General features: G+C 40.8%; 1 protein-coding gene across 7 annotated transcripts in view; it reads right to left on the reverse strand.

The window, feature by feature from the left end:
* Positions 1-24,938, reverse strand: part of SLC4A7 (solute carrier family 4 member 7) — a 275,999-nt gene that overhangs the window by 141,419 nt on the left and 109,642 nt on the right. For all 7 annotated transcript variants that reach the window (XM_070727282.1, XM_070727278.1, XM_070727280.1 and 4 more), the window contains 2 exons: positions 10,963-11,101; positions 6,448-6,608 (listed from right to left, as the gene is read on the reverse strand). In XM_070727282.1, coding sequence (XP_070583383.1) covers positions 6,448-6,608; positions 10,963-11,101 — 300 coding nt within the window. The remainder of the gene's footprint in view (positions 1-6,447; positions 6,609-10,962; positions 11,102-24,938) is intronic.

Consider the following 24,938-nt stretch of genomic DNA (forward strand, 5'->3'; position numbering starts at 1 on the left):
CTTGCTGTAAGAAAGCCCTGCTTTCAATGCCTACAGCTATAGGTAAGAAGAATGGAGCATTTGGGGAGTAGAGCCAAGTCTGTCTTCTGCCCCCATGAAAATCCCATTCCACCCACTATAGTTAAATTCCATCCCAATTTCTGCAGAAAAAATGTCAACATATGCATAATAAAACAGAAAGTCTAATTAAAGGTTTGAAGAATATGTGCTTTAAAGAAATTTCCTTAGTCTTCTAATTTTTCCTAGTATTACCTGAAGAGGCTTTCCTTGGGAAATTTAGCCACCTTATAAACTAAGAAGACATTCTTGCATGCCGTTCTAAACTAAATGTCAACAAATCGCCGGGTCCAGATTGCATCCACCCTAGAGTTCTCAAGGAACTTAAAGACTTAAAGAAACTTTGACTTAAGACTTAAAGAAACTCAAGACTTAAAGACTTAAAGAAAGATCTACGGAGGACATTGTTTATCTACCAACCTGGAATGACTAATAGTTTGATTATTTTTTCTATAGAACTGATTTTAGACTAACAGATTATTACATCACTGCCTCAGACTAATTTTAACAGCTAACTGGTTAACCATCTTAATTTTATATATTTTATATATTTATATTTTTTAGCTAATTTATTGGGGGGTTATTTTAGGGATGGATGTTTGGGACCAGATGGAAGGAATATATGAGGTGAATGGAATGATGAATGGAATGAATGATTGGGTCAGTCAGCCTGGTGATGTAGAGGTGAGAGGGATGGGAGAGCCTATCACCGGGGTGGAAGAGAGTCAGAACATCCCAGTGCTGCTGGGGAGAGGCAGATATGGTGGGAGTCATGGGGCAAGCTGTTTCAGGGGAACAAGGGAATGCTGCTTGAAAGCAATCCCATGTTTTGGCCCCTTGGACTCAACCCAGGGCTCTGGTGATGAGTGTAATCCAGACCCTGGACTCGGGCTGCTGCTGCTCAATGCCAGGTCGGTAGTTAACAAGGCTCTCCTCATCCAGGACTTCCCAGGAGTTCATGGCCACCATGACAGCCATGGACCTGACCCAAGTAGTTCAAGGTCCAACTCACGAGGGGGGACATGCGCCCGACATGATATTTCTCTCAGAGCAGCTGAGTAATAGTCTGAGACTAAGGGGCTTAGAAGTTGTGCCTTTGTCATGGTCAGACCATTTCCTGCTATGGCTTGACTTCAAGGCTCCAATCCTTCCCCAGAGAGAGGCGGAACCGACTAGGTGGTTCTGCCCCAGATGCCTGATGGATCCAGAAGGTTTTCAGAGGGCGCTTGGGGTTTTACTGGATTCACTCATACACAGCTCGGTGGATTCTCTTGCTGTGGCCTGGAACAGGGCTGCGACGGAGGCCCTTGACTGATTTGCGCTGTTGCAACCTCTTTGTGGCATTAGACCCCAGAGAGCTCCTTGGTTTACTGAGGAGCTCCGGATGTTGAAATGCCAGAAGAGATGTCTAGAGAAGCGATGGAGGAAGAGTAAATCCAAATCTGATCAAACACTTGTAAGAGCTTTTATTAAGACCTACAAAGGGGCGCTCAAGGCGGCAAGATGCGCGTACCATGCCACCTTGATTGCATCAGCAGAATCCCGGCCGGCCGCCCTGTTTAGGGTGACCCACTCCCTTCTAAATCAATGGGGGGTTGGGGAGCCCTTGCAGAGCAGTTCCGAGGATTTAAACTCGTTTTTCACTGATAAAGTCGCTCAGATCAGGACAGACCTCGACTCTGATTGGATAGCACTGTCGACTGACAACGAGTCAGTCGAGGTGAGTGGGGCCTGTCCTTGTCCATCTGTCTGGGTGGAGTTTGACCTGGTGACACCTGATGAAGTGGACAAGGCAATTGGAGGTGTGAGTTCCGCCACCTGTCTACTGGATCCATGTCCCTCTTGGTTGGTTTTGGCCTACAGAGAGGTGACATGGAGCTGGGTCCAGGAGATTGTCAATGCTTCTTTGCGGGGGGGGGGGGTCCATCCCAGTTCCTTACAAGGAGGCACTTGTGCACCCCCTCCCCAAGAAGCCTTCCCTGGACCCAGCTGTACTTAATAACTATCGTCCAGTCTCCAACCTTCCCTTTATGGGGAAGGTTGTCAAGAAGGTGGTGTCGCTCCAGCTCCAGCAGTCCTTGGAAGAAGCCAATTATCTAGGCCCTCAACAGTCAGGATTCAGGCCTGGCTACAGCACAGAAACTGCTTTGGTCACGCTGATGGATGATCTTTGTCGGGCCCGAGACAGGGGCTTGTCCTCTGTCCTGGTGCTTCTTGACCTCTCAGCAGCTTTCGATACCATCGACCATGGTATCCTTCTATGCTGACTGGAGGGGTTGGGAGTGGGAGGCACTGTCCTTCAGTGGTTCTTCTACTACCTCTCCAGCCAGTCGCAGTCAGTGTTAGTGGGGGGGTCAAAGGTCGACTTCTAGGTCTCTCCCTTGCAGGGTGCCTCAGGGGTCAGTCCTCTCCCCCTGCTATTTAATATCTACATGAAACCTCAGGGTGAGATAATCCAAGGGCATGGGATGAGGTATCACCAGTGGAAGTGATGTGCCGGTGCCTGGAGGCTGTTGGGGTCTGGATGGGTGTCAACAGGCTCAAACTCAACCCTGACAAGATGAAGTGTCGAATTGTCCCAAGGACAATTCCATCTGTCCGTCCATTACCCTGGGGGGGAGTTATTGACCCCCTTGGAGAGGGTCTGCAACTTGGGCGTCCTCCTCGATCCACAGCTAACATTAGAGCACCATCTTTCAGCTGTGGCGAGGAGGGCGTTTGCCCAGGTCCGCCTGGTGCACCAGTTGCGGCCCTATTTGGACAGGGAGTCATTGCTCACGGTCACTCACGCCCTCATCACCTCGCGGTTCGATCACTGCAATGCTCTCTACATGGGGCTACCTTTAAAAAGTGTTAGGAAACTTCAGATCGTGCAGAATGCGGCCGCGAGAGCTATCGTGGGGCTTCCTAGATCTGCCTACATTTCATTAACACTCCGCGACCTGCACTGGTTGCCGATCAGTTTCCGGGCACAATTCAAAGTGTTGGTAATGACCCATAAAGCTCTATATGGCATCGAACCAGAATACCTGCGGGACCGCCATCTGCCCCACAAATCCCAGCAGCCAATCAGGTCCCACAGAGTTGGCCTTCTCCAGGTCCCATCGACTAAACAATGTGGTCTGGCGCGTCCCAGGGGAAGAGCCTTCTCTGTGGTGGCCCCGGCCCTCTGGAATCAACTCCCCCCCAGAGATTTGAATTGCCCCTACTCTTCCCGCCTTCCGCAAGATGTTGAAGACCTATCTATGTTGCCAGGCATGGGGGGAATAACTATCTCTTCCCCCACCACCACCTTTTTTCCTGACTGTAATACATGAGAATGGTGTGATTATGCAGTAATGATGGTTTTTAATATTTATGGGTTTTAAATTTTGTTTTTTATCTAATATTGGATTTGTACTCTGTGTATTGTATTGTTGTTGTTGTGAGCCGCCCCGAGTCTTCGGAGAGGGGTGGCATACAAATCTAATAAATCTTAAATCTTAAGTGTAAAATTGCTGAACTTCTAGCTAAAATATATAAACTTTCTCTAAGATCAGGCACTGTACCTGAGGATTGGAGGGATAAAAATGTAACCCTGATCTTCAAGAAAGGATCCAGAGGTGATCCAGGAAATTATAGAACAGTCAGTTTAACTTCAGTTCCAGGCAAATGATGGAAACCATTATTAAAGATAAAATTACTGGGCACATAGAAAAACAGGCATTGCTGAAAGAAAATCAATATGGTTTCTGCAAAGGCAAATCATGTCTTACTAACTTGTTAGAATACTTTGAGGGGGTAAATAAACACATAGATAAAGGGGACCCAGTTGATATTATATATCTTGACTTTCAAAAGGCTTTTGACAAAGTCCCTCACCAAAGGCTCCTAAAAAGCTCTTCAGCCATGGAATTAGAGAATAGGTCTTGCTCTGGATTGGTAACTGGCTAAATTGTAGGAAGCAAAAGGTGGCAATAAATGGACAATTCTCTGGATGGAAAGAAGTGAGGAGTGGTGTATCCCAAGGTTCAGTTTTGGGACCGTTACTTTTTAATTTATTCATTAATGATCTGGATGTAGAAGTAAATAGTGAGGTAGCAAAGTTTGCTGATGACACTAAATTGTTTCGGGTAGTGAAAAGTGAAACTGATTGTCGGGAGCTCCAGAAGGATCTCTCGAAATTGAGTGAGTGGGCAACAAAGTGGGAAATGCATTTTAACCTAAACAAGTGCAAAGTTATGCATATCGGGGCAAAGAATCCCAATTATACCTACCAACTGATGGGGAACAAGCTTTCTGAGACAACCCAAGAAAGGGATCTTGGGATTTTGGTGGACAATTCAATGAAGATGTCCACCCAGTGCGCAGCAGCAGTAAAAAAAAAGCAAATTCCATGCTTGGCATGATTAGGAAGGGAATCGAAAATAAGTCAGTAAATGTTGTATTGCCTTTTTACAAATCGATGGTGAGACCACACTTGGAGTACTGTGTACAGTTCTGTTCACCTCAACTCAAGAAGGATATAATGGAATTGGAAAAGGTGCAAAAGAGGGCAACAAGTACGATGAAGGAAATGGAGCGCCTCCCTTATGAAACCAGGTTGCAACACCTTGGTCTCTTCAGCCTTGAAAGATGGCGTTTAAGAGGTGACTTGATCGAAGTGTATAAAATCATGCATGGGATAGAAAAGGTGGATAGAGAAAAATTATTTTCTATATCACACAATACTAGGAGAAGGGGGCACTCCCTAAAGCTCATAGGTAAGAAAGCAAGGACAAATAAAGGGAAATATTTCTTCACCTAGAGGGTCGTTGGTTTATGGAATTCACTTCCAGAAGAGGTTGTGACAGCTGTCAGCCTTGATAGCTTCAAGGCAGCATTAGGCAGATTCATGGATGCCAAGTGTATCAGTGCCGTCTCTATGTTGGTTAAGGCAGGCAGGATTCCCTTGAGTACTATTTGTTGGGGGGTCAAGGGAAAGGGAGGGTTTTGCCTTCTCTTTCTACTCAAGATCCCCATGTAGAATTGGTGGGCCACTGTGTGACACAGAATGCTGGACTCGATAGGCTTTGGTCTGATTCGGCATGGCTTTTCTTATGTTCTTAAACTAACTATTTCCATAGCAGAAATCTGAGATTTACCTTATGCAACAAAAGTGGATTCTGAAAAATCCAGGAATATCTGATACTAATATATTTTATTAATAATACAAAAACACAGAAGATTATACAATCATATACAGTGATCCCTCGATTTTCGTGGGTTCAAACTTCGCGAAACGGCTATACCACGGTTGTTCAAAAAATATTAATTAAAAAATACTCCGCGGTTTTTTTCTATACCACGGTTTTTCCCACCTGATGACGTCATATGTCATCACCAAGAGTCACTTCTCTCTCTCTTTCTCTTTCTTTCCTGTCATTCTCTGCTTCAATCATTTTCTCATTTCTCTTTTTTTCTCCCTTTTTCTATAATTTTTCTCTCTCTCTCTACCTTCCACTCTCCCCCCTCTTGCTCTCTCTCTCTCTTTCTCCCTCTCTCTCTCCCTCTCTGTGAGAACGCCTGCCCCCACCTCTCCTGCAGCCCCCTCGCTGATAGCTGGGACGAAAGCGCTCTCAGCTAAGGGACTGTGAGAGGTGCGGGGCCGGCATTCTCAAAGCGCTCAGAGCGGCTACCGGCCGAATGAGGAGTATGAGAAGCTGTAGCCGACAGCGCTGCTGCAGGAGGACCCGTGTCCCAAGAAAACCGGTGAGAGGGGCGGATCGGGCGGGCGGTAGCGGCGAGGGGGCCGGAGGCGCTGGGGGGGGGCAGCCGACATTCAAAGCAATCTTTGCGCCCGGCTCCTTGCGCTGCCTTGAAAAAGGGTGCGTGGGGGTAGTTTTTGGCTGTCCATAGCCAAAAATTGTGTTTTTACTTCCGTACCGCTACTTCGCGGAAAATCGACTTTCGCGGGAGGTCTTGGAACGTAACCCCCGCAAAAATCGAGGGAACACTGTATGACTATTTATAATTTCTTATTCATTTCACATTTCTGTAATCTTAGAAAGCAAAATTCATTTTTATTGTTAGAACAGATAAAAGATCTGTGCTGCTTGTTATCAAAATCCCAGTGGAAGTGAGGACCCCACTAATCCTGATGCTGGTAGGCAGAGGCAGAATACTTTTTTTTTCTTTCCCAAATTAGGGTGCGTCTTATATTCCGGTGCATCTTATACTCCAAAAATGGTATTTTATACCCTGCTGGGCTACACCAATAGGATTTTGAAGTGTTATTGCAATATTAATAAAAATTAGAACACAGCATTCCTTTATGGGTTTTTTGAAAACATAGGTTACAAATATATTTTAATTACTTTATAAAACATATAAAACACATTAAAATAAAATCTTAAGTAAAATGTATGAGACCTGCTATTTCATCCAGTGAATTGGCTCTCATATCTAACATGACCGTTCCATTTAAAATGCAACTTCTCAATTCAAACAAACTGTGAAGAGAGAGAGTAGCCACATAAGGTTTGCTCCACCGGTCACCACCATCTTCAACATCTTCTTCAAATTTTAGCCATCTGCAATATATATAAATATAATGAACATGTATAGTAAGAAAAAATTCAGTTTTTAAAATATAAACATTGTGTTCATAGTTTACATTGATATCTTAAATTTAAGCTCTTTCAATTGTCGCTGTTTCTGAAATCTGTACTTGATCTATAGTTTTCCAGGTATTAAAGTCCAGACTTCAATGGGACCATGTGTAGATAAGAGTTGGGCTGCTTGTGAATTGTATGTTAATTTTTTGAGCAGTTCGGAGAGCCGGTTGTTGGAAAAAATATTTTTCCACTTTACAGGGCTAATTCTAAAAAGAAGATAGGAAGGAAACATTCTGTATTTTAGCCTAATTCTTATATTAATTGCTCTACTACTTTACATGTTTTCAGAAATTACCTCTGGGTTAAGTTTGTTACATTGTAAGCTTTACACCCAGACTTTCTGTCTGTAGGCTGAGTTTCTCTGGAGTCCCACCCCGCCAGGTTTTTTGTGGTTCTTTTATTTGTAGAGCTTGACAGATTGTTAAAGGGTTGTTTTAAGCTTTTTAGAGCAGTGTTTCCCAACCTTTTTTGAGCCGCGGCACATTATTCATATTTTCAAAATCCTGGGGAACATTGAAAGGGAGGGGGGGGGGTTGTAAAGAAAAGTTTGGACAAAAAAACCCTCTCTCTTCATCCCTTTCGCTCTATTTCTTCCTCTTTCTCTCTTTTCCTTCCTTCCCTTCTTTCTCTCTCTCCATCCCTCTTTCTTTCTTTCTTCCTCTCTCTTTTGCTCTCTTTCTCTCTCCCTCCTTCCCTTCCTCTATGTTTTTCTCTCTCCCTTGCTCTCTCTCTCTCTCTCTGTCTCTCTTGCTATCTCTTTCTTGCTTTTTTCTCTCTCTCTTGCTCTCTCTCTCTTTCACTGTCTTGCTATATGTCTCTTTCTTTCTCTTTGCCTCTCTTGCTATCTCTCTTTCTTTCTCTCTCTTTCTTGCTCTGTCTCTCTTTCTCTGCCTCTCTTGCCATGTCTCTCTTTCTCTCTCTCTCTGCCTCTCTTATATGTCTCTCTTTCTCTCTCTCTCTCTCTCAGCTGACTGCAAGCGGGAGCCCTGACGGCGGCAGCTGGACGTGCTGCTGGACACCGTATTTGCCAGGCCCGCAGCGCCAGCATGTATGACGTCCAGCAGCACGTCCAACTGCCACCGTCAGGGCTCCCGCTTGCAGTCAGCTGAGAGAGAGAGAGAGAGAGCACTCCCTCTCGCCGCTGCCTGGAGCTCCCTCTCGCTGCCGCCATCTCCCCGCGACTGCCTGCGGCCGCTGCAGCCACCCCCCCTGCTCCCACCGCCAGTGCCCTCCCGCCACAAAGGACACTTGCCGCCGACGCCAGGGAAGCTCCAGCTGGGCGGGGCGCTGCCGGTACTTCCATCCTGGGGCTCCCGCTCGCAGCTGTCCCCTGGCTCCTGCTCAATGCTGCAGTTTTCGGTGCTCTCCTGCTGGGCCCCAAAGAAGGAAGGCGGGAAAAAAGCGCGAAGAATGGAGCTCTCCTTCTTCCTGCCTTCCTTCTTTGGGGCCCAGCAGGAGAGCGCCGAAAACCGCAGCATCGAGCAGGAGCCGGGGGACAGCTGCGAGCGGGAGCTCCAGGTCGGCACCGGCAGCGCCCCGCCCAGCTGGAGCTTCGCGGCACACCTGGCCGTGTCTCGCGGCACACCGGTTGGGAAATGCTGTTTTAGAGAACACTTCCGACACGGCTAGAACAGATTTTTACAGAAGGGTTGGCATAGACATTGAAAAAATGGTTGAGAGGCAGGATGCAAGCTTGGCATTCTTTCTGATTTTTTTTATTGCCTTTCTGAGGGATTGTGATCTTTCCTTAAATCTGGATGATTACCTTAGGACTGTGATGGCAAACTTGTGGTAGGCAGAGCCATATCAGAGGGCATGCAAGAGGTTGCCCTATGTCAACTCCAACACTTGGAAAAGGCTGTTTCACACTCCAGACTCTTCCGGAAAGCTTCCTAAACCCTCCGGAGTGCAAAAAACAGCACAATGGCAAAGTGAATTTTCTGAATTTCCCATTGTACTGTTTTTTACACTTTGGGGCTTCAGGAAGCTTCATTGACTCCTCCCCCACCAGACCGCAAAAACCAGCATATACAAGTTTGGGGTCTTATCTTCTATATACTTCTCACACCTGCTGTGCTATTTTTTGCACTCTGGGGCTTCAGGGAGCAACAGGCAAACCAGAAGTCCATTTTTCCAAACTCCTGGTTTGCCCAGTTGCCTGTTTTTTCACACCCCAGGTTTCAGTGAGACCTGAGCGCATGTGTGGGGATGGAGGGATTGTGCATATGCACAGGGGCAGCATGGGGTGTGTGCATGGGGGGAGAAGGATGGGTGTGGACATGTGCACACATGCTAGCACACTCATACACCCACTTTAGGCATGCAATCCAAAAAAGATTGCCACCACTGACTTAGGATATCTTGTGAGGTGAGTGAGATCAGCTGGTATCTTTAAGTGGTACAAATGGATCTAATGATTGCTTATCCTGAGTAGGGAAACTGTGGTTTGTCTGAACACAGGAGTCTCTTGTCTGTGGGGATTCTTCAGTCATCCAGGTCATGGCTGTCCAAAAGGTGTTTTTTCAATAGGCAACTAGAGTTTTTCATTTCCAGAAAGTCCAGTTGCCCCTTGAAAAAGCACCTTTGGAACAGGAGTTTCTTGCATTGCTTCAGAGGGGGCAAGACACATGATTGCTCACTAATAATAAGTGGATCTTCCTTCCAATGTTTTAGTTTGCTTTCATGATAATATGGCCTAATAACATGGCACCAATTGTAGAAAATTAGGACCCACCCTTAGGATGAAATATTAAAAAAGAAGAATATATTTCCATGGATTAAAAATGGAGAAACAAGTTTTCTTAGAGGGAGAAAGCAGCCCCCATCTTTCTTAATAGCCCACAGAAGATGTCAGCACTTTAAGAAATAAAGAGATAGCTATATTCATAGGCAAAAATTCCCTGCAGCAAGATTTGAACAAAGGCAGACTGGGATTAGCCCTCACTTAAGATATTAATTTGTTAATTTGACTATTTAGCGCGGCATTTTTTGGCTCAAATATACTCATCCATTTTCTGGAGAGTTTAAATGGCCTCTCTGCTAAAGGGTTTCACTTTATTACATCCACATTATACCAATCCTCCATGAGCTGTACTGGCTCTCTATTGGTCTCCGAGTACAATTCAAGGTGTTGGTCATTACCTTCAAAGCCCTATAAGTCTTAGGGCCAGATTTTCTTCCCAGCCTTCTGCCACACAACTCCCAGCGACCATGAGATCCCATAGAGTTGGTCTCCTCCAGGTCCCTTCAGCTAAACAATGTCGGCTGGTAGGCTCATGGGGGAGGGCCTTCTCTGTGGATGCCCCCGTTCTCTGAAACCAATTACATCCAGAGCTCAGGACTGTCCCCACACTGTTGGCTTTCGAAATGCAGTTAAGACCTGGCATTTCCAGCAGGCCGGGGGCCATTGAGCTCGTGGCTATATTCGGCGAGATCTGGCCATGGAATTATATGTATGGGTTTTAATTGTTTTAATGCTTAAAATGTTTTTAAGATTTTATTCTGTGGTTAAGTCACTCAGAGTCCTTTGAGAGTTGGGTGACATAAAAATTTAATAAATAATAATAATATTAGCAAGACTAATTTGGCTGCTAAAAGTTATCCTTGTATTTTAACTATTTTAATTCCTCAATGTGCTCTGCCAACCTGCTTGATTTGGAACTCCAGATTGCAGACATTGCTGAGGAAAAAAAGATACTCAGAGAGCATGGTTTAGATTTCCATGATAGCTGTGACTCATTCAGTGGTTATCCCCCCCATTTCTAATTTAATGACTGGTATTTAGGGCAGGTTTTTTTTGCAAGCAAAGCTTTTTGCATTTCTATACAACAGTTGTTTTAGTGACCATTCAAAGTTATAAGGGTATTGAAAAAAGTGACTATGACCATTTTTCACACTTACGACCATTGCAGCATCCCCATGGTCATGAGAGGGTGGTGAGGCAAAGTGCCCCTCGATGTAAGTTACACAGAGTTGGCCACCCCCACTCAGCCAATCATTATGACAAAGAACTAGTTGTTTAAAAATGTGCAGCACACCACTTTCGTTTTAGCAAAAGACAATGCAAAAAGACAATGATTTTACAAAAATGTGCAAACACTCAATTTAGACAAAGCAGTAATATCTATAGTCAGAAGAAATATACTTACGAGTTATGAAGCTTCAGTTACTTAATGGCCTTCAAATATTCAAATGTATGTTATTTCTCTATATTTATTATTATGAATAATAATAAATAATGAGTAAGAAAAGGAATTATCTTCCAAGTTACCTGGCAGTTTCTTTCCATTCATATTCTTCTCCTTCTCTAAAACAAAGTTCATCCATTTCAGTAAAAAGATCATGTGGAATGTGTTCTTCATCATCATCCTCTGTACCAAGGATAAATTGCACTCTCTGGGATGGTGTATCTTGATGAAAATTTAATTTGAAGCACTTTTTCAGTAAATATCTACATTCTTAGCCATATTAAAACATTACCATTATAAATTTATTTGTGAAAGAATAGCACAGGAAAAGCGAGTAAAAAACTATGTTGTCTGTATAAAACTATCATTAATACTATTGTTAGATGTTTAGTTCCTCAGATCTCAATATAATTAAGAATAACTCTGTAAAATGACTAAATAGTATGAAAAAACTAATAACAAATTAACCAAATCATAACAAAATACAGTTCAAGACAGGTTTAGTTCATGCTTAATTAGGTGACTGCCATCATTTGATTCGGAGACCTTTGCCTGCCACATATAATAAAGTAGAATGTGGGAATATGGGAGGGGCTGCGGCATGAGGGAAGTTGAGATGTAGTCATATGGAGAAGTAGAGATGGAGTCTTCAGAGAAGGGCGGCATACAAATTTAAATAATAATAATAACAACAACAACAGTACCCCAGACAAGGAGGAAAGGCAAAGGGAGAAAGAGCTGAAGGAGTTAATCGGGCAGGTGGAGGCCATTATAAGGGAGCAGAGAAGAACAAGAGCCCAGCAGGACAAGAAAGCGAAGAAGTGATTTTGTCAGAGACGTTTCTGGAATGCAATGTTAACTCTTATTTTTGTTGGGGGGGAAAAGGGGAAAAAGATAAAGGAAGTTTAAAAAAAGGTAAAAGAAGGAATCATGTAAATGGATAAGGGAGAGTGGGAGAGGAATTTTTCTCTTTAATTATATTTAAAAGCGGTTGAAAGTGGAGCTTAGTAGGGTGGGAACGCAATCCGGAGTAGTGCCTCATGATTCAACAAGTTTTTTTCTTGTCCTCTCCCCTTTTGGGGGGGAGCACAGGGGGAGGCACTTGGGGGGAGGGTAACTGGGTTAAGGAAGGAGGAAACAAGCAAACCAAGAGTGAAACAAAAGGGGGGAAGGGATATTATTGTATATTATGAATGAATGTAATATAATGGTTTTAAATGTAAATGGTTTGGGATCTGATTTAAAACGTTACAGGATATTGAGAATGGCTAAATAAAATAAGGTGGATATTATGATTTTGAAAGAAACACATAAAAGACGGGGAGGAAGGGATAAATTGATTAATGATAGAAATTGGAAAGGGGTATATGAATCTCGAGGAACGCAATTCTTATTCATCAGAGGGTTTTATTTGAAGAGGTTGGAGTTCAGAAAGATAGAGAAGGGAAGTGGTTGTTTGTTAAAGGGAAAATTAATCATAAGAAGTTGACATTAGCAGCAATTTATGCCCCGAATGCAAAAACAAAACAATTTATAATAAGTACAAAAAGGAAGCTAGATAACTTTATGGAGGGCACAACATTTTTGGCAGGAGATTTTAATATGCAATTAACAAATGGGATCGGAAATAGTAGGATGTTACATTTAAATAGACTTAATATGGTGGATCTCCATGCAGATATCCCAAATAGAGGTACTTATTATTCAGCAAGTTATCATAGTTGCATTGACTATATATTAATGAATAGAGTGGGCGATATACAAGTTAAAAAAGTAGATATCAAAAGTACAGTGGTACCTCATGATATGAACTTAATTGGTTCCAGGAGGAGGTTCATAAGGTGAAAAGTTCGTAAGATGAAACAATGTTTCCCATAGGAATCAATGTAAAAGCAAATAATGCGTGCAAATCCTTCAGGAAAATCCCAAACTTTAGAAGGGAGGCGAATAGAGGGCAGGGAGGAACAGCTAAAGGGGGCAGGTGGAAGAAGCAAGGCTGGGCTAAAGGGTGAGTGGGAAGGAAGAAAGGCAAGGGGGGCGCCCCTCCCTTTTCTTTCTTCAAAAGACACCCTTTCAGCGCCTGTGCAAGCACGCTTTTCTCCTACTTTTTAAAATGCAAACTCTTTCCCCCTCCAAGACGCCCCTCCCTTTTCTTTCTTCAAAAAAAGGGGGGGAACCCTTCATCCCACCAGCAGCGGCTTGGGTTCATAAGGTGAAAATAGTTCGGAAGAAGAGGCAAAAAAATCTTAAACACCGGGTTCATATCTCAAAAAGTTCGTTAGAAGAGGCGTTCATAAGATGAGGTACCACTGTATTTGGTTGTCAGATCATGCCCCACTATTGGCAAAATTGGAAATAGGTCAGGAATGCAACCAAATAATTTGGAGATATAATGCAGTTATAACTGCTAGTGAACAAGATAAAGATAAATTGCAGACAGAGTTATGTGAATATTTTAGAATTAATGATATAGGTGATATTAAACAATTGTGTGGGATGCATGTAAGGCTTTTATGAGGGGACAATGTATATGTATGGAAACAGATATTAGAAAGAGGTGGGGTAGAGAAAAGGAAATGAAGATAAGGGAAATAGACTTGATACAAGAGCAGCTAAGATTAACTAAGAGTAGGGATTGGAATAGTTTATTGAAATTGAAAAGGAAACAATTGATGGTATTTGATGAGATCCAATGGAATAAGATGAGAATGATGATGAGACAAAAAACTTTGAGTTGTGGGACAAAGCCAATGCAACAAATGGCAAGATATTTGAAGAAGAGGAAAGAAAAATCATGTATATTAGCACTGAGAGACCCTAGTGGAGAGGTTAGATATGGTAAAGAGCAGCTAGAGAAGATAATGAGAAAATTTTATGAGGATTTGTATAAAGAGGAGCAGGTTAATATAGAGTAATTAAAGGGTTAAAACAAGCCAAAGCATCAGGCCCGGATGGGTTTACAGGGGAATTTTATAAAACCTACATGAGTGTATTGTTGCTGTACTTGGGGAAACTGTTTAATAATATATTGTTAACTCATGATATCCCACAGACATGGAAGCTTTCAGAGATTGTTACTATTCCGAAGATGGATTGAGATTTAAGAGAGCCTGGGTCCTACCGTCCTATCAGCTTGGCAAATCAAGATTATAAAATATTTATGAAGATATTGGCAAATAGACTTGAAAATATTTTACCAAAAATAATTGAAGAGGATCAATACAGATTTGTGACGGGAAAGAAAATAAGTGAACCAATTAGAAATGTAATAAATGTGATGCACCATGCTAACGTTACTAAAAGGAAATTAGTAATTTTGATGTTTATAAAGCTTTTGATAAAGTTAACCATAGTTATTTATATAAACTATGTAAGGAATTAAATTTGGGGGATATATTTTGTGAAACTATAAAAGAGATTTATAAAGGGTATATAAGGGTGAATGGACAAAGAATGCAGAAAATTAAAATACTAAATGGCACCAAGCAGGGATGTCCTTTATCTCCAATGTTATTTGTAATAGCAATAGAGATGTTAGCTAATAAGATACGACAAGATAACACTTGGGCAGGATACAAAATAGGGGAAATAGAAATGAAATTAAACCTATTTGCAGACAATGCAATTATATTGACCCAGACCCCGAGGGAGATGATTAAAGGTATAAGAAATATTATACAAAAGTTTAAACAGGAATCAGGATTGTCGGTCAATATGGAAAAATTATGAGATTATGTGTTTAAATACAGGTCCGAGAGAGCAGATAGAAATCAAGAAAGAATCAGGGTTGAAGTTAGGACTAAAGAAAATTAAATATCTGGGAATTTGGTTATTGACAAATCCAGTGAAAATTGAGGAGGTGAATTACAGATTAATGTGGAGGAAAATGTTGATACAGATGAAGAGCTGGAAAGAGAAAAAGCTAAGGAGAATCTCTAAATTAAGAGTCTTGAAAATGATGATCACTCCCGTAATGATTGTATCTGTTTCAGGTACTGCCGGGGGCACTATCAGCATCCAAGTTTAGAGAGTGGAACATAAAAATTAATTACTGGGTTGAAGAAGATAAGAGACCAAAAAAACAGTGGTTAGTAGCAAATGAAAAAGAGGGTGGATGGGGAGTTCCTTGTTTGGAGCTGTATAGGGAAGCATTTCAAATTGAAAGATTAATGGAGCTGCAATTATTTGAGAATAAATGGGTGAAACTGGAAAAACAGATAAACGGGATGAAGAATAGAGAATTAATCTTTATAAAGTGGAATAGGAGCGACTTAAATAAACTAATAGGTCCCATGAAAAGGACTATGGAAATTTGGAAAAAATGGCAGGGGAAAATAGGATTATATAAATCAAAACTGTCATCGATTTATGTAATAAATAAAGATAATGAAATAAATTTAAATAGGGGTATAGGAGAGTTGAAGGCAAGAGGGATACCTAAGGTAGAATAGTTATATGAGAAGGAGGGGAGGCCAAGTAGAAATCGTATAGAATGGTGGTTGGGTAAGGGAAGATGGCTACAAATAAATGCAATATGTAAATATCTGAATGAAAGGGAGAATAAAGAAGCACTATTTAGGGAGGAGATAGAGTTAGAGAAAATAATAAGAGAAAAAACTGAAGGTACTAAGGCACAAGCAAGCAATATATATAAGAAGTTAGTGAAGTCAGACGGGGATGTGATCCAAGGATTGACTAAATGGTGGCAAAATGAGATACAAGTAGAGGTGCAAGAGATGGAAAATACAGTAGAGAATATAAGGAAAATCAAGAATACAAGAGTTACGGAAATGAGAAGGAAAATATTACATAAGTGGTATTACACACCCGTTCAACTTCCACACTTTCAGCAGAACGTTAAAGGTATCTGTTGGCATGGGTGCCAAGATAAAGGAGTTTTTATGCATATGCTCTGGGAATGCCCAGTGGTGCAGAACTTTTGGAAAAAAGCACAAAAGGATATTAATAGGATATTAAATATAAGATGGACGATTACTAAGGAAATGGCAGTGTTAGTAAAAAGTAGTGAGATGGGAGAATATAGAGAAATAAAACAAGCAGCGATAGAAAGCGCTTAGGCAGTAATAGTTTTGGGGTGGAAAGATGCGACAAAATGGACAGTGCAAAATTGGTATAGGTATATGGTGAACCACATTCAATTCGAGATTATGGATAAAAGGATGAATTTGATTAATGAAATTGATTTGCAACAGCTGATGGGGCGATGGGACAAGGTAAGACGATATATGGCGAGTAGGATCCGAGATCAAACTGTAAGAAACAAGTTGGAATCACTCTATAATATGTAAAGAAATATTTCACTCTTGGATTTAAATGATTTATACAAAAAATACCCCCAACTGGTGGTGGGATATGATTGATTGTTTGGTGGGATCACTGAGCACATGTTATATGTTATATGTTGTGTGTGTGTTTTATATTATAAAAATCAATAAAAATATTAATTAAAAAAGAGATACTTCCTTTTTTTAATAATATTTTTATTATTTTCAAAGTAAAATACATAACATGACACACAAACATAAAATAAACAAAACATAAGACATAACATAAAAAGGAGCTACATTTGCTCCACTCAGTATTGAAGTCTTCTTAATACAAAAAAGAAAGATTAATTATAGTTTAGATCAATTCAGAAAAGTAAACATTTCTATAAAATATCTTTGTGCAATCTATTCTATCTAATAAATTTAACTATTGAACTCTTTACTTCAACCTCTTTAAGCATTCCTTTTATTCCACCAACAATAAACCTTTTGCCAAGTTTTATAGAATTCTGTTTCTACTTGATTATTCAACCGCCTCGTCATCATATCTAATTCTGCGCATTCCATAATCTTACTAAGAACCTCATCATCCTTGGGGATTTCCGTTTCTTTCCATTTTTGTGCAATTCTGGAGTTTTCCTAATTTCTTGTTCTGTTATTTCTCTTAGCCATCTTTCCACCTTGTTCCAATAGTTCGTTGCTTTTGGACATGTCCACCATAAATGAAAATATGTACCAATTTCTTTTTTACATTTCCAACAGTTAGGGGATGAATTTGGGAACATCTCTGAAATTCTATTAGGTGGCAAATGCCATCTATAGAACATCTTTATTTGATTTTCTTTAAAAGAGACTGATTTGGTTATTTTCCAGTTGTATGTCCAGACCTTTTCCCATGTATCTAAATCTATTTCTTTTCCTAAATTTTTACGCCAACTAATCATATTATCTTTTAAAATCCAGCCTATCATCCTATAGTTAATCAAGTATTTATATACCTTCCCAATCAATTTTCCTTGGTTTTTGATCAATATTTTCTCTTGTATATTATTATCTTTCTTAAATATATATGTTCTTACATCTTTTTGATATCTGGATTTAATCTGTGCATACTGCCACCAATCCATTACTACACCAGCTTGTTGTAATTCTTGTCTCATTTTTAGTTTCAATTGGCTATCTAGTACGTCCCTGTACTTCCATATTTTACATTCTTGTAATAGGTTTGGGGGACATATAGCTTCTATTGGAGAAATCCATTCTGGCATTACTAAGAAATGATTTTTCCTTATTGCATTCCATTGATTTAATAAGGCCTTTCTAATTGCATGTCTCTTAAAATAAGAATGTTGTTTGCACTTATCATACCAAATAAAGGCATGCCATCCTAACATTAAATTGTGTCCTTCGAGATTTAATAGTCTTATATTTTCCAAAGTTAACCATTCTTTTATCCAAGATAAGGTTGCTGCTTGATAATATAACTTCCAGTTTGGAAGGGTGAGCCCACCCCTCACCTTCAAATCTTCTAATGCACTTTGTTTCATTCTTTTTTTTTCTTTGCCATATAATTTTTTTTGTAATCTTTTGTAATCAATTCTTTAAAAAAAAAATTCTCCTGGGTTAATTGGAATTACCTGGAATAAAAACAGTACTTTGGGAAGAATATTCATTTTTATTGTAGAAATTCTTCCAAGTAATGTTAGTTGTAAATTATTCCATATTTCTAAATCTTTCTTAATTTGACCTAGCAATTTCTCATGGTTATCATTCTTTAATGATATAGTTTTAGCTGTAATTCAAATTCCTAAATATTTTACTTTCTTTGTTATTTTCATACTTGTCAACTTTTCTAGTTGGTTTTTCTGTAAGTCTGTCATATTTTTTGTTAGTAATTGTGTCTTTTTCTTATTAATTTTCAAACCTGCTACTTTCCCATAATCTTCTATTAGGTCTATTAATTTTGATATTGAAGTCAAAGGGTCTTCAATTATAAAGACTACGTCATCGGCAAATGCCTGAGCTTTGTAAAATTCTTTTTTAATCTCTAGTCCTTGGATGTCATTGTCGGCTCTTATTTTTATTAACAATGTTTCTAATGTTAAAATAAATAACAATTGTAAGATGGGGCAGCCCTGTCTGACTCCTCTATATATTTCTAACCTTTCTGTTTGTTCATTATTTAAAATAATTTTGGCTGATTGGGTTGAGTATATAGTGTCAATGATTTTTAAAAAAATTGTACCAACATTCATCTTGTTTAATTGCAGTTTCATAAAAGTCCAATTAACATTATCAAATGCTTTTTTAGCATCTAAAAATATTAACGTCATTTGCTTAACAACTTGATTGTTAAAGTCATTTTTTACAGTCAAGTTTGGAGCGGTTCATATTAAGTTTGAATCTGTTGCGTGCTCTTGTGTTGTTGTGGTTGAAGCTGAAGTAGTCATTGATCAGTAGGACGTTGCAGCATATGATCTTATGGGCAATACTTAGATCGTGTTTTAGGCACCGTAGTTCTAGGCTTTCTAGACCCAGGATTGTTAATCTATTTTCGTAGGATATTCTATTTCGAGTGGAGGAATGAAGGGCTCTTCTGGTGAAATATCTTTGGACGTTTTCAAGGGTGTTAATGTCTGAGATGTGGTATAGGTTCCAGACAGATGAGCAGTAGTCAAGGGTGAGTCTGGCAAAAGTTTTGTAGGCTCTTGTGAGTAGAGTGAGATTGCCAGAGCAGAAGCTACGTAGGACCAGGTTTCAACAATTCTAGAGGCCTTTTTGGCGATATTGTTGTAGTGGGCTTTAGCACTTAGGTCATTTGATATTAGTATTCCAAGGTCTTTTACTGTGTGTGGGTTGGCTGTGAGAGTTTGTTTATTCAGTTTGTATATGAGGTTTGGATTCTTTTTGCCGATGTGGAGGGTAGAGCATTTGTTGGTTGATATTTGAAGTTGCCAGGTGTTAGACCAGTCTAAGACAAAGTCGTGGTCTTTTTGGAGAGTGAGTGATTTGTCAGTGGTGTTGAAAAGTTTTACGTCATCGGCAAAAGAACACAGTTTCTTTCGATATGGTCACAAAGGTCATTGATGTAGAGAATGAAGAGAGTAGGACCTAGTATGCTTCCCTGGGGAACACCGCTTTTGACAGGGACGGGGTGGAAATGGCGCTTCCAATTTTGACAATTTGTTGCCTGTTTGACAGGAATGCAGTAATCCACTTGTGGAGGAGTCCTGAGATGCCATAGGATTTGAGTTTTAGGAGTAGTTTGTCGTGGACCACTGAGTCAAAGGCTTTGCAAAAGTCAATCTAGATTGCATCAATGGATTTTCCTTGATCTAGGTGGGTAGTCCAAATGTTTTTGCAGTGAAGTAGTTGTTGGTTGCAGGATAGTTTCTTTCTGAATCCAAATTGCTTGTTTGAGAGTAGGTTATTAGATTCTAAGTAAAGGGTGATTGATCGATTTATAATTGATTCCATGATTTTGCAAGTGATGCATCAAAGAGATATTGGTCTGTAGTTGTCAACTAGTGATGGGTCTCCTTTTTTGAAAATGGGGATGACTAATGCTTTTGACCACAGCTTGGGGAGCGTGCTGGTCCTGAAGGATTTTTGGAAGATAATGCTTAGGGGTTCAGCTAGAGCTGAAGAAAGTTTCCTTAGGAAGTATGCACAGAAACCGTCTGGTCCGGCAGATAGGGAAGGTTTGATATCACAGATTGCTTGTTTGATGCAGTCTATAGTGAAGACAATTTGGGTTAGGTTTTTTAGTGAGTTTGAGGTGCGATTTGCGAAGATGGGGGATGAGCCATTACTGTTAACAAAAACAGAACCAAAGAAAGAGTTGAAGAGGTTAGCTTTGGATGGGTCATCATGGTATTGTTTGTTATTGGTCTTACGAGTGGTGGAATAGGTCTGGAGTCATTGAGTTTGTTGTTGACGAAGTTATAGAACGCTCGGTTAGACTTGGTGCGAAGGAGGCTTTCCTCTTGTTTGCTGTGATAGTTGAGGCATTCTGCTTTTATTCGTTGGCATATGCTTTTGTAGCGGACTTTAAAGTTGGTTACTGGGCTTTTTTTGTTTCTACGCCAGAGGGATCTTTTTTTGGTTTGTAGTTTCTTTATCGAGACAGGTATGTTATTTTTTTCATTTACCTCTGGAAGAAGTGAGTGGCACATAAGCCTTTTGATTTGGAGTAAGAACATATTGTAGAGATCATCAGTGGTGATGCAGTGGAGATCATCAGTGGTGATGCAGTTAGAGAACAAGGATTACCAGTTAAGGATTGAGAGATTGGCATCTATGAGATCATAGTTGGCTTTCGTAAAATTGTACTTAGGAGCCACGTTATTCTGCTGAGTGTTTAGATGATGTAGGTTGAGGTTGAAGTTGATCGTACTGTGGTCGCTGTTGGAGAATGGTTCTTTTGTGTGCAGTCCATAGATAGCACTTTTGCTGTTGCAGAATATGAGGTCGAGACAGTTGTTGAGTCTGGTGTTGTTTGATACTAAATGTTCCAGTCCTAGGCTGGTGACGGCGTTATAGATGGCGGTATGTATAGGTTCAGTGGAGCATTCATTTAGTGACCAATTGATGTGTGGTAGGTTGAGGTCACCGAGGAAGATAATGGGATGGGGGCAGGAGGTTGCCCAAGTTAGGAGGGAGGTTAGTTTAGTTGCATGGATAATGTCGTAGTTTGGAGCTCTGTAGCACAGTAGGAAACGGAGTGTAGTGTTGAGGGAAATGTCACAAACTAGGCTTTCAGGGAGGATAAGATCATGTGCAACTTGAATGTTTTTTCGATTGAGTGAGCTTTTGTAGAATATGGCTACACCACCCCCTCTGCGGGATTCACGGTCAGATCGGAAAACCAGGTACTTACTTTGTGTGATGAAGGAGTCATGATAGGAAGAATTCAGCCATGTTTCACAAACAACGGTTATGTCAAATAAGTTGGTGTCAAGTAGGAGGAGGAATTCAGACAACTTGTTGATTATACTTCTTGCATTGATTAGTTTACATTTGAGATTGAATTTGTGTTCAGGAGTGAGATTGAATTGAGTTGAAATTGGATTGAAATGAGGTAATAAGAGGCGCGCTTTCCTATTTGTTGCTTGAAGTGCTGGGGAGGTCCGTTTGTAGATGAGGGATGGTGGGTGGAGACATGTGGGATGGTTGAGGAGGGACAGTGGGTTTGAAGATGAAAGGAGGGTTGTGAGTTTTGGTCCTGATGCAATCAGAGTGGTAGTCGATGTAAAAGTTAGTTTCAGCTTGGTCACAACATCTCCTGCGTTCGGCCTGTAGTTCCCGAGAGCGGATGCGTTGGAGTAGTGTTAAGTCTGGTCTGGATCTGATTTTGTTGTATTTGGCATTATTTCTGGCGATGGAGTTCATGGTCTTAATGAAATGTTGTTTGGTAGTTTCGTTTTTGCAGACTATTCTGCACAATCGGTGAGCCATTGATCCATCGCTGTACTTTAGTACAGGTCTGTTTCTAGAGACCTCTAAGATATCTTCAGGGGCAATTGATTGGGGGTGATGGTTGTGGATGATGCTACATATATTTGTTAGATCGGTTTCCCCATTTTCCTCTAGGCCAAAAAGGACGGCGTTATGACATTTTTGTTCCCGTTCCATGGCATCCTTCATCAGAGTAGAGATGTCAGTAGTAGGGTTTGGAGTAGAGGTTTTGGTGGCCTAGGTTGGGTGTAAAGTGGTGGTGGAGGGGTGGTGCATGGTATTTGTTTTGGTGTTTTAGCATTTATAAGGTCTTGGATGTTTTTTTCTATGGAGGCGATCCGTGGTTCCATGCTTTGTGTGTATGATTGTTGGGTTTTAGAGACTGCAGTTAAGATTACATTGGACAAATTGTCAAAGGAGTCTGGTTTGGGAGTACAGTATGGGCAGAAGTAGTAGAATGAAGGATTGTCTTGAAGAAAAGTGGCGACATACTTATTGATGCTGAGGCAGGTGTGGTGAGCTAATTTTTTGCAGGAATGGCATTTTATAAGTCCTTCTTGCATATTTATATTGATGTTGCATATAACGCAAATGTTATCAGAAACATTTACTTGGTTTATTTGGGGGTTTTTCTTGGACGGCATGGTCTCAGGGGTGAGGTTTGGAAATCTGTTTGTGGGTACCGGGTGGGTTGGGTTCTGGGCGTTTTGCGCTGTAACTCGAGCTCCGGCAATAGTTGGGCGCTGGGTGTGATGTCAGGGGATAGAGGAGGCTCTGACAGTCTTCCTTTGGCATCAGGGGTGCAGGATGTTGATTGTGGCCCTCAGGTGGGGCTCCTGGCAACTTCAGCTACCCGCGTTGGCTGGCTGCTGGGTGTGAAGGCAGGGCTCAAGAGGGGGTCCAGGCGTCTTTTCTGGGGAGCCTCTCCCATCTGCTGGGTGCTGGGTATGTAGCCGGTACTCGTGTAGGGCTCCGTGGATGACTCCAAACCCTATATTTGCTGTTAGTTATTTTGAAATACTGTAGTTGTTATTTGTTGCTTGTTTCTTTTCTTTTTTCCCCCTTCTTCTTCTACTTTCCTCTAGGAGAACGTGTGTGTGTGTAGCTTGGTTGGGGGGGGGTGCTGGTGAGTTCAGGATACGTTTATGTAGGGGTTGGAGGTTTCTAGTTGGTTCTACCAGGTTCTGGTCACTGATCTCTTTTGTCCTTGGTCGGCCATGTGGTTTGTTTGCTTGTAATGGCGACCAGTCAGCTCCCTGGGGTCCATACAAGTAGCGTTGGGGCTGGAGGGGAATCCCTTGGTGCTTTGAGGGGGGGTAGTTGACTGGGCGTCGGGGCTCTGAGAAGGCTTGATCCAGGGGCTCAGGGGGAGTCCAGATGCCCTCACTACTCTGTGGAGGGATCAGCTGGGTGTCGGGGCTCTGCTGGGCATGATCCGGAGGTTCTGGGGGGAGCCACCTAGTCTCGCTGCTCTTGGGGGGATCAGCTGGGCATCGGGGCTCTGGAGAGCTTGAGGAAGGGCTCTGAGGGCTCCGGAGGTCTTGCCACTCTTGGAGGGATCAGCTGGGTGTAGGTTATGGACAAATTATGGTTCTTAAATCCTATGTTTCCTCAAGTACTTTTTTGCTTGCATTGCTGCATCATCCTGACATTTCTTTGTTTCCTTTGCTCTTCACATTATATATAGTAATCCCCATTGTAAACTTAAAATCTGCATTTCGACTTTCTCTCTCCTTCTCTGTGATCTGAAAGGTTCTCGCAGTCTGCTGCTTAATACCAATTCTTGTTGTCTCTGTGTATGTTTTCTTCTGGCGCCTTGCATTTCCTCCCTCTCTTTGCCGGTTGCCCCCTGCTCCTCTTCTTTATCCTTAATTTCTTTACGTGGTTGATCAGACCTGTTCAGAGCACTTTCTTCATAAAACACCCTAGCTTCCTCAACATTCTCCAACTTTATTCTAGCACTTTGCCGATATAGGGAGAGACCTTCAGGGATAAGCCAATGGAAAGTTATTTTTCTTTAATTAATATTCTAGTAGGGAAATAATATTCCCTCCGGCTTTCCCTCACTCTTTTTGGAACTTGTTTTAGTATTATAATATCTTTTTCTTTATAGTTCAGGCTTTCATTTCTTGTCCATTTTAAGATATCATCTCTGATTGTCTTCCTGATGAACTTAACATGCACCTCCCGTGATAAATTGTGCTTTCTAGCATAGCTAGTTTGAACTCTGTAAATTTCATCAATTTCTTTTATCAGGTCTTGAGGGTCCATTTGTAAGATCTCTCCTATTATTTCTGCCATTTTTGAGCTTAAATCTTCATCTTTTTCTTCAATTACATTTTGAAATCTCAGTCCATGTAAGGCACATTGTAACTCTAAGTGAGTTATTGCTTCGCCAAGTTCTCTGTTGATTAAAAATGTTCTTCAAAGTCATCAATTTTCTGTTCTGCTTTCTCCATCTTTCCTTCCACTGTTTTCATTAGTTGTTCATTGTCTTTTAGGGCTTGTTGTATAACTTCTATTTTTCCATCCATTACCTTCATGCTTTCTTTTACATCTCCCACTTCAACTTTTAAGTCGCCCATTTCTACTTTTAGGTCTCCCACTTCTGTTTTTATATCTTCATGATGTTTTCTTGCTTCTTTTCTATTTGTTTCAATAGAAATTTGAGTTTTCTGCATGAAGTCTTAAATAACTGCCAAGGAATCTTGGATAGTCTGGAGAGTTGGCTGGGCTGAGCTTTTCTCCTTGTCCTTGGCCAACATAGTTGTTAGCACCCTTTGTTGTAGTGGGGATGGCAATGGGGATTCTTGTGGAGTTGAGGATGGAGCTGAGGTCTGTTTTTTTGTGGTTTTGATTATCGTTGATGTGCTTGACATCCTAAAAGACTTTCTCAAACCTCTAAGATTAATATACTTCCAAAATGGCATGTACTTAATAACTTGAATATTTTTCTATATAATGTACCAAGTAATTTTTAACCAAGTTAATTATTAAAACATCAATTGATTAGCTAGATATATCTATATAATAAACTTAATACTAATATTTAGTTAAAATATAAATGAAATAAGAAACTACAATTCGTTTATCAGCATAAACGGAGTAAAAAACTTTAAGTATAAGAGTAATTATTCAGGATTTTGTTATGCAACCTAATTTATCTAACTGTTTTATAATTAATTAGATATAACCTATTCAAATATATGAAATCACAATAATAAAGAAAACAAAGTAATTGAAAGGTACAAAGTACCAAGTGCAGAAAGTTGAAAAGTACAAAGCAGTTAAACAAATACAGTAAAAAAATAAAA

The sequence above is a fragment of the Erythrolamprus reginae genome, chromosome Z (assembly GCF_031021105.1).
Source record: "Erythrolamprus reginae isolate rEryReg1 chromosome Z, rEryReg1.hap1, whole genome shotgun sequence".
Lineage (NCBI taxonomy): Eukaryota > Metazoa > Chordata > Lepidosauria > Squamata > Dipsadidae > Erythrolamprus > Erythrolamprus reginae.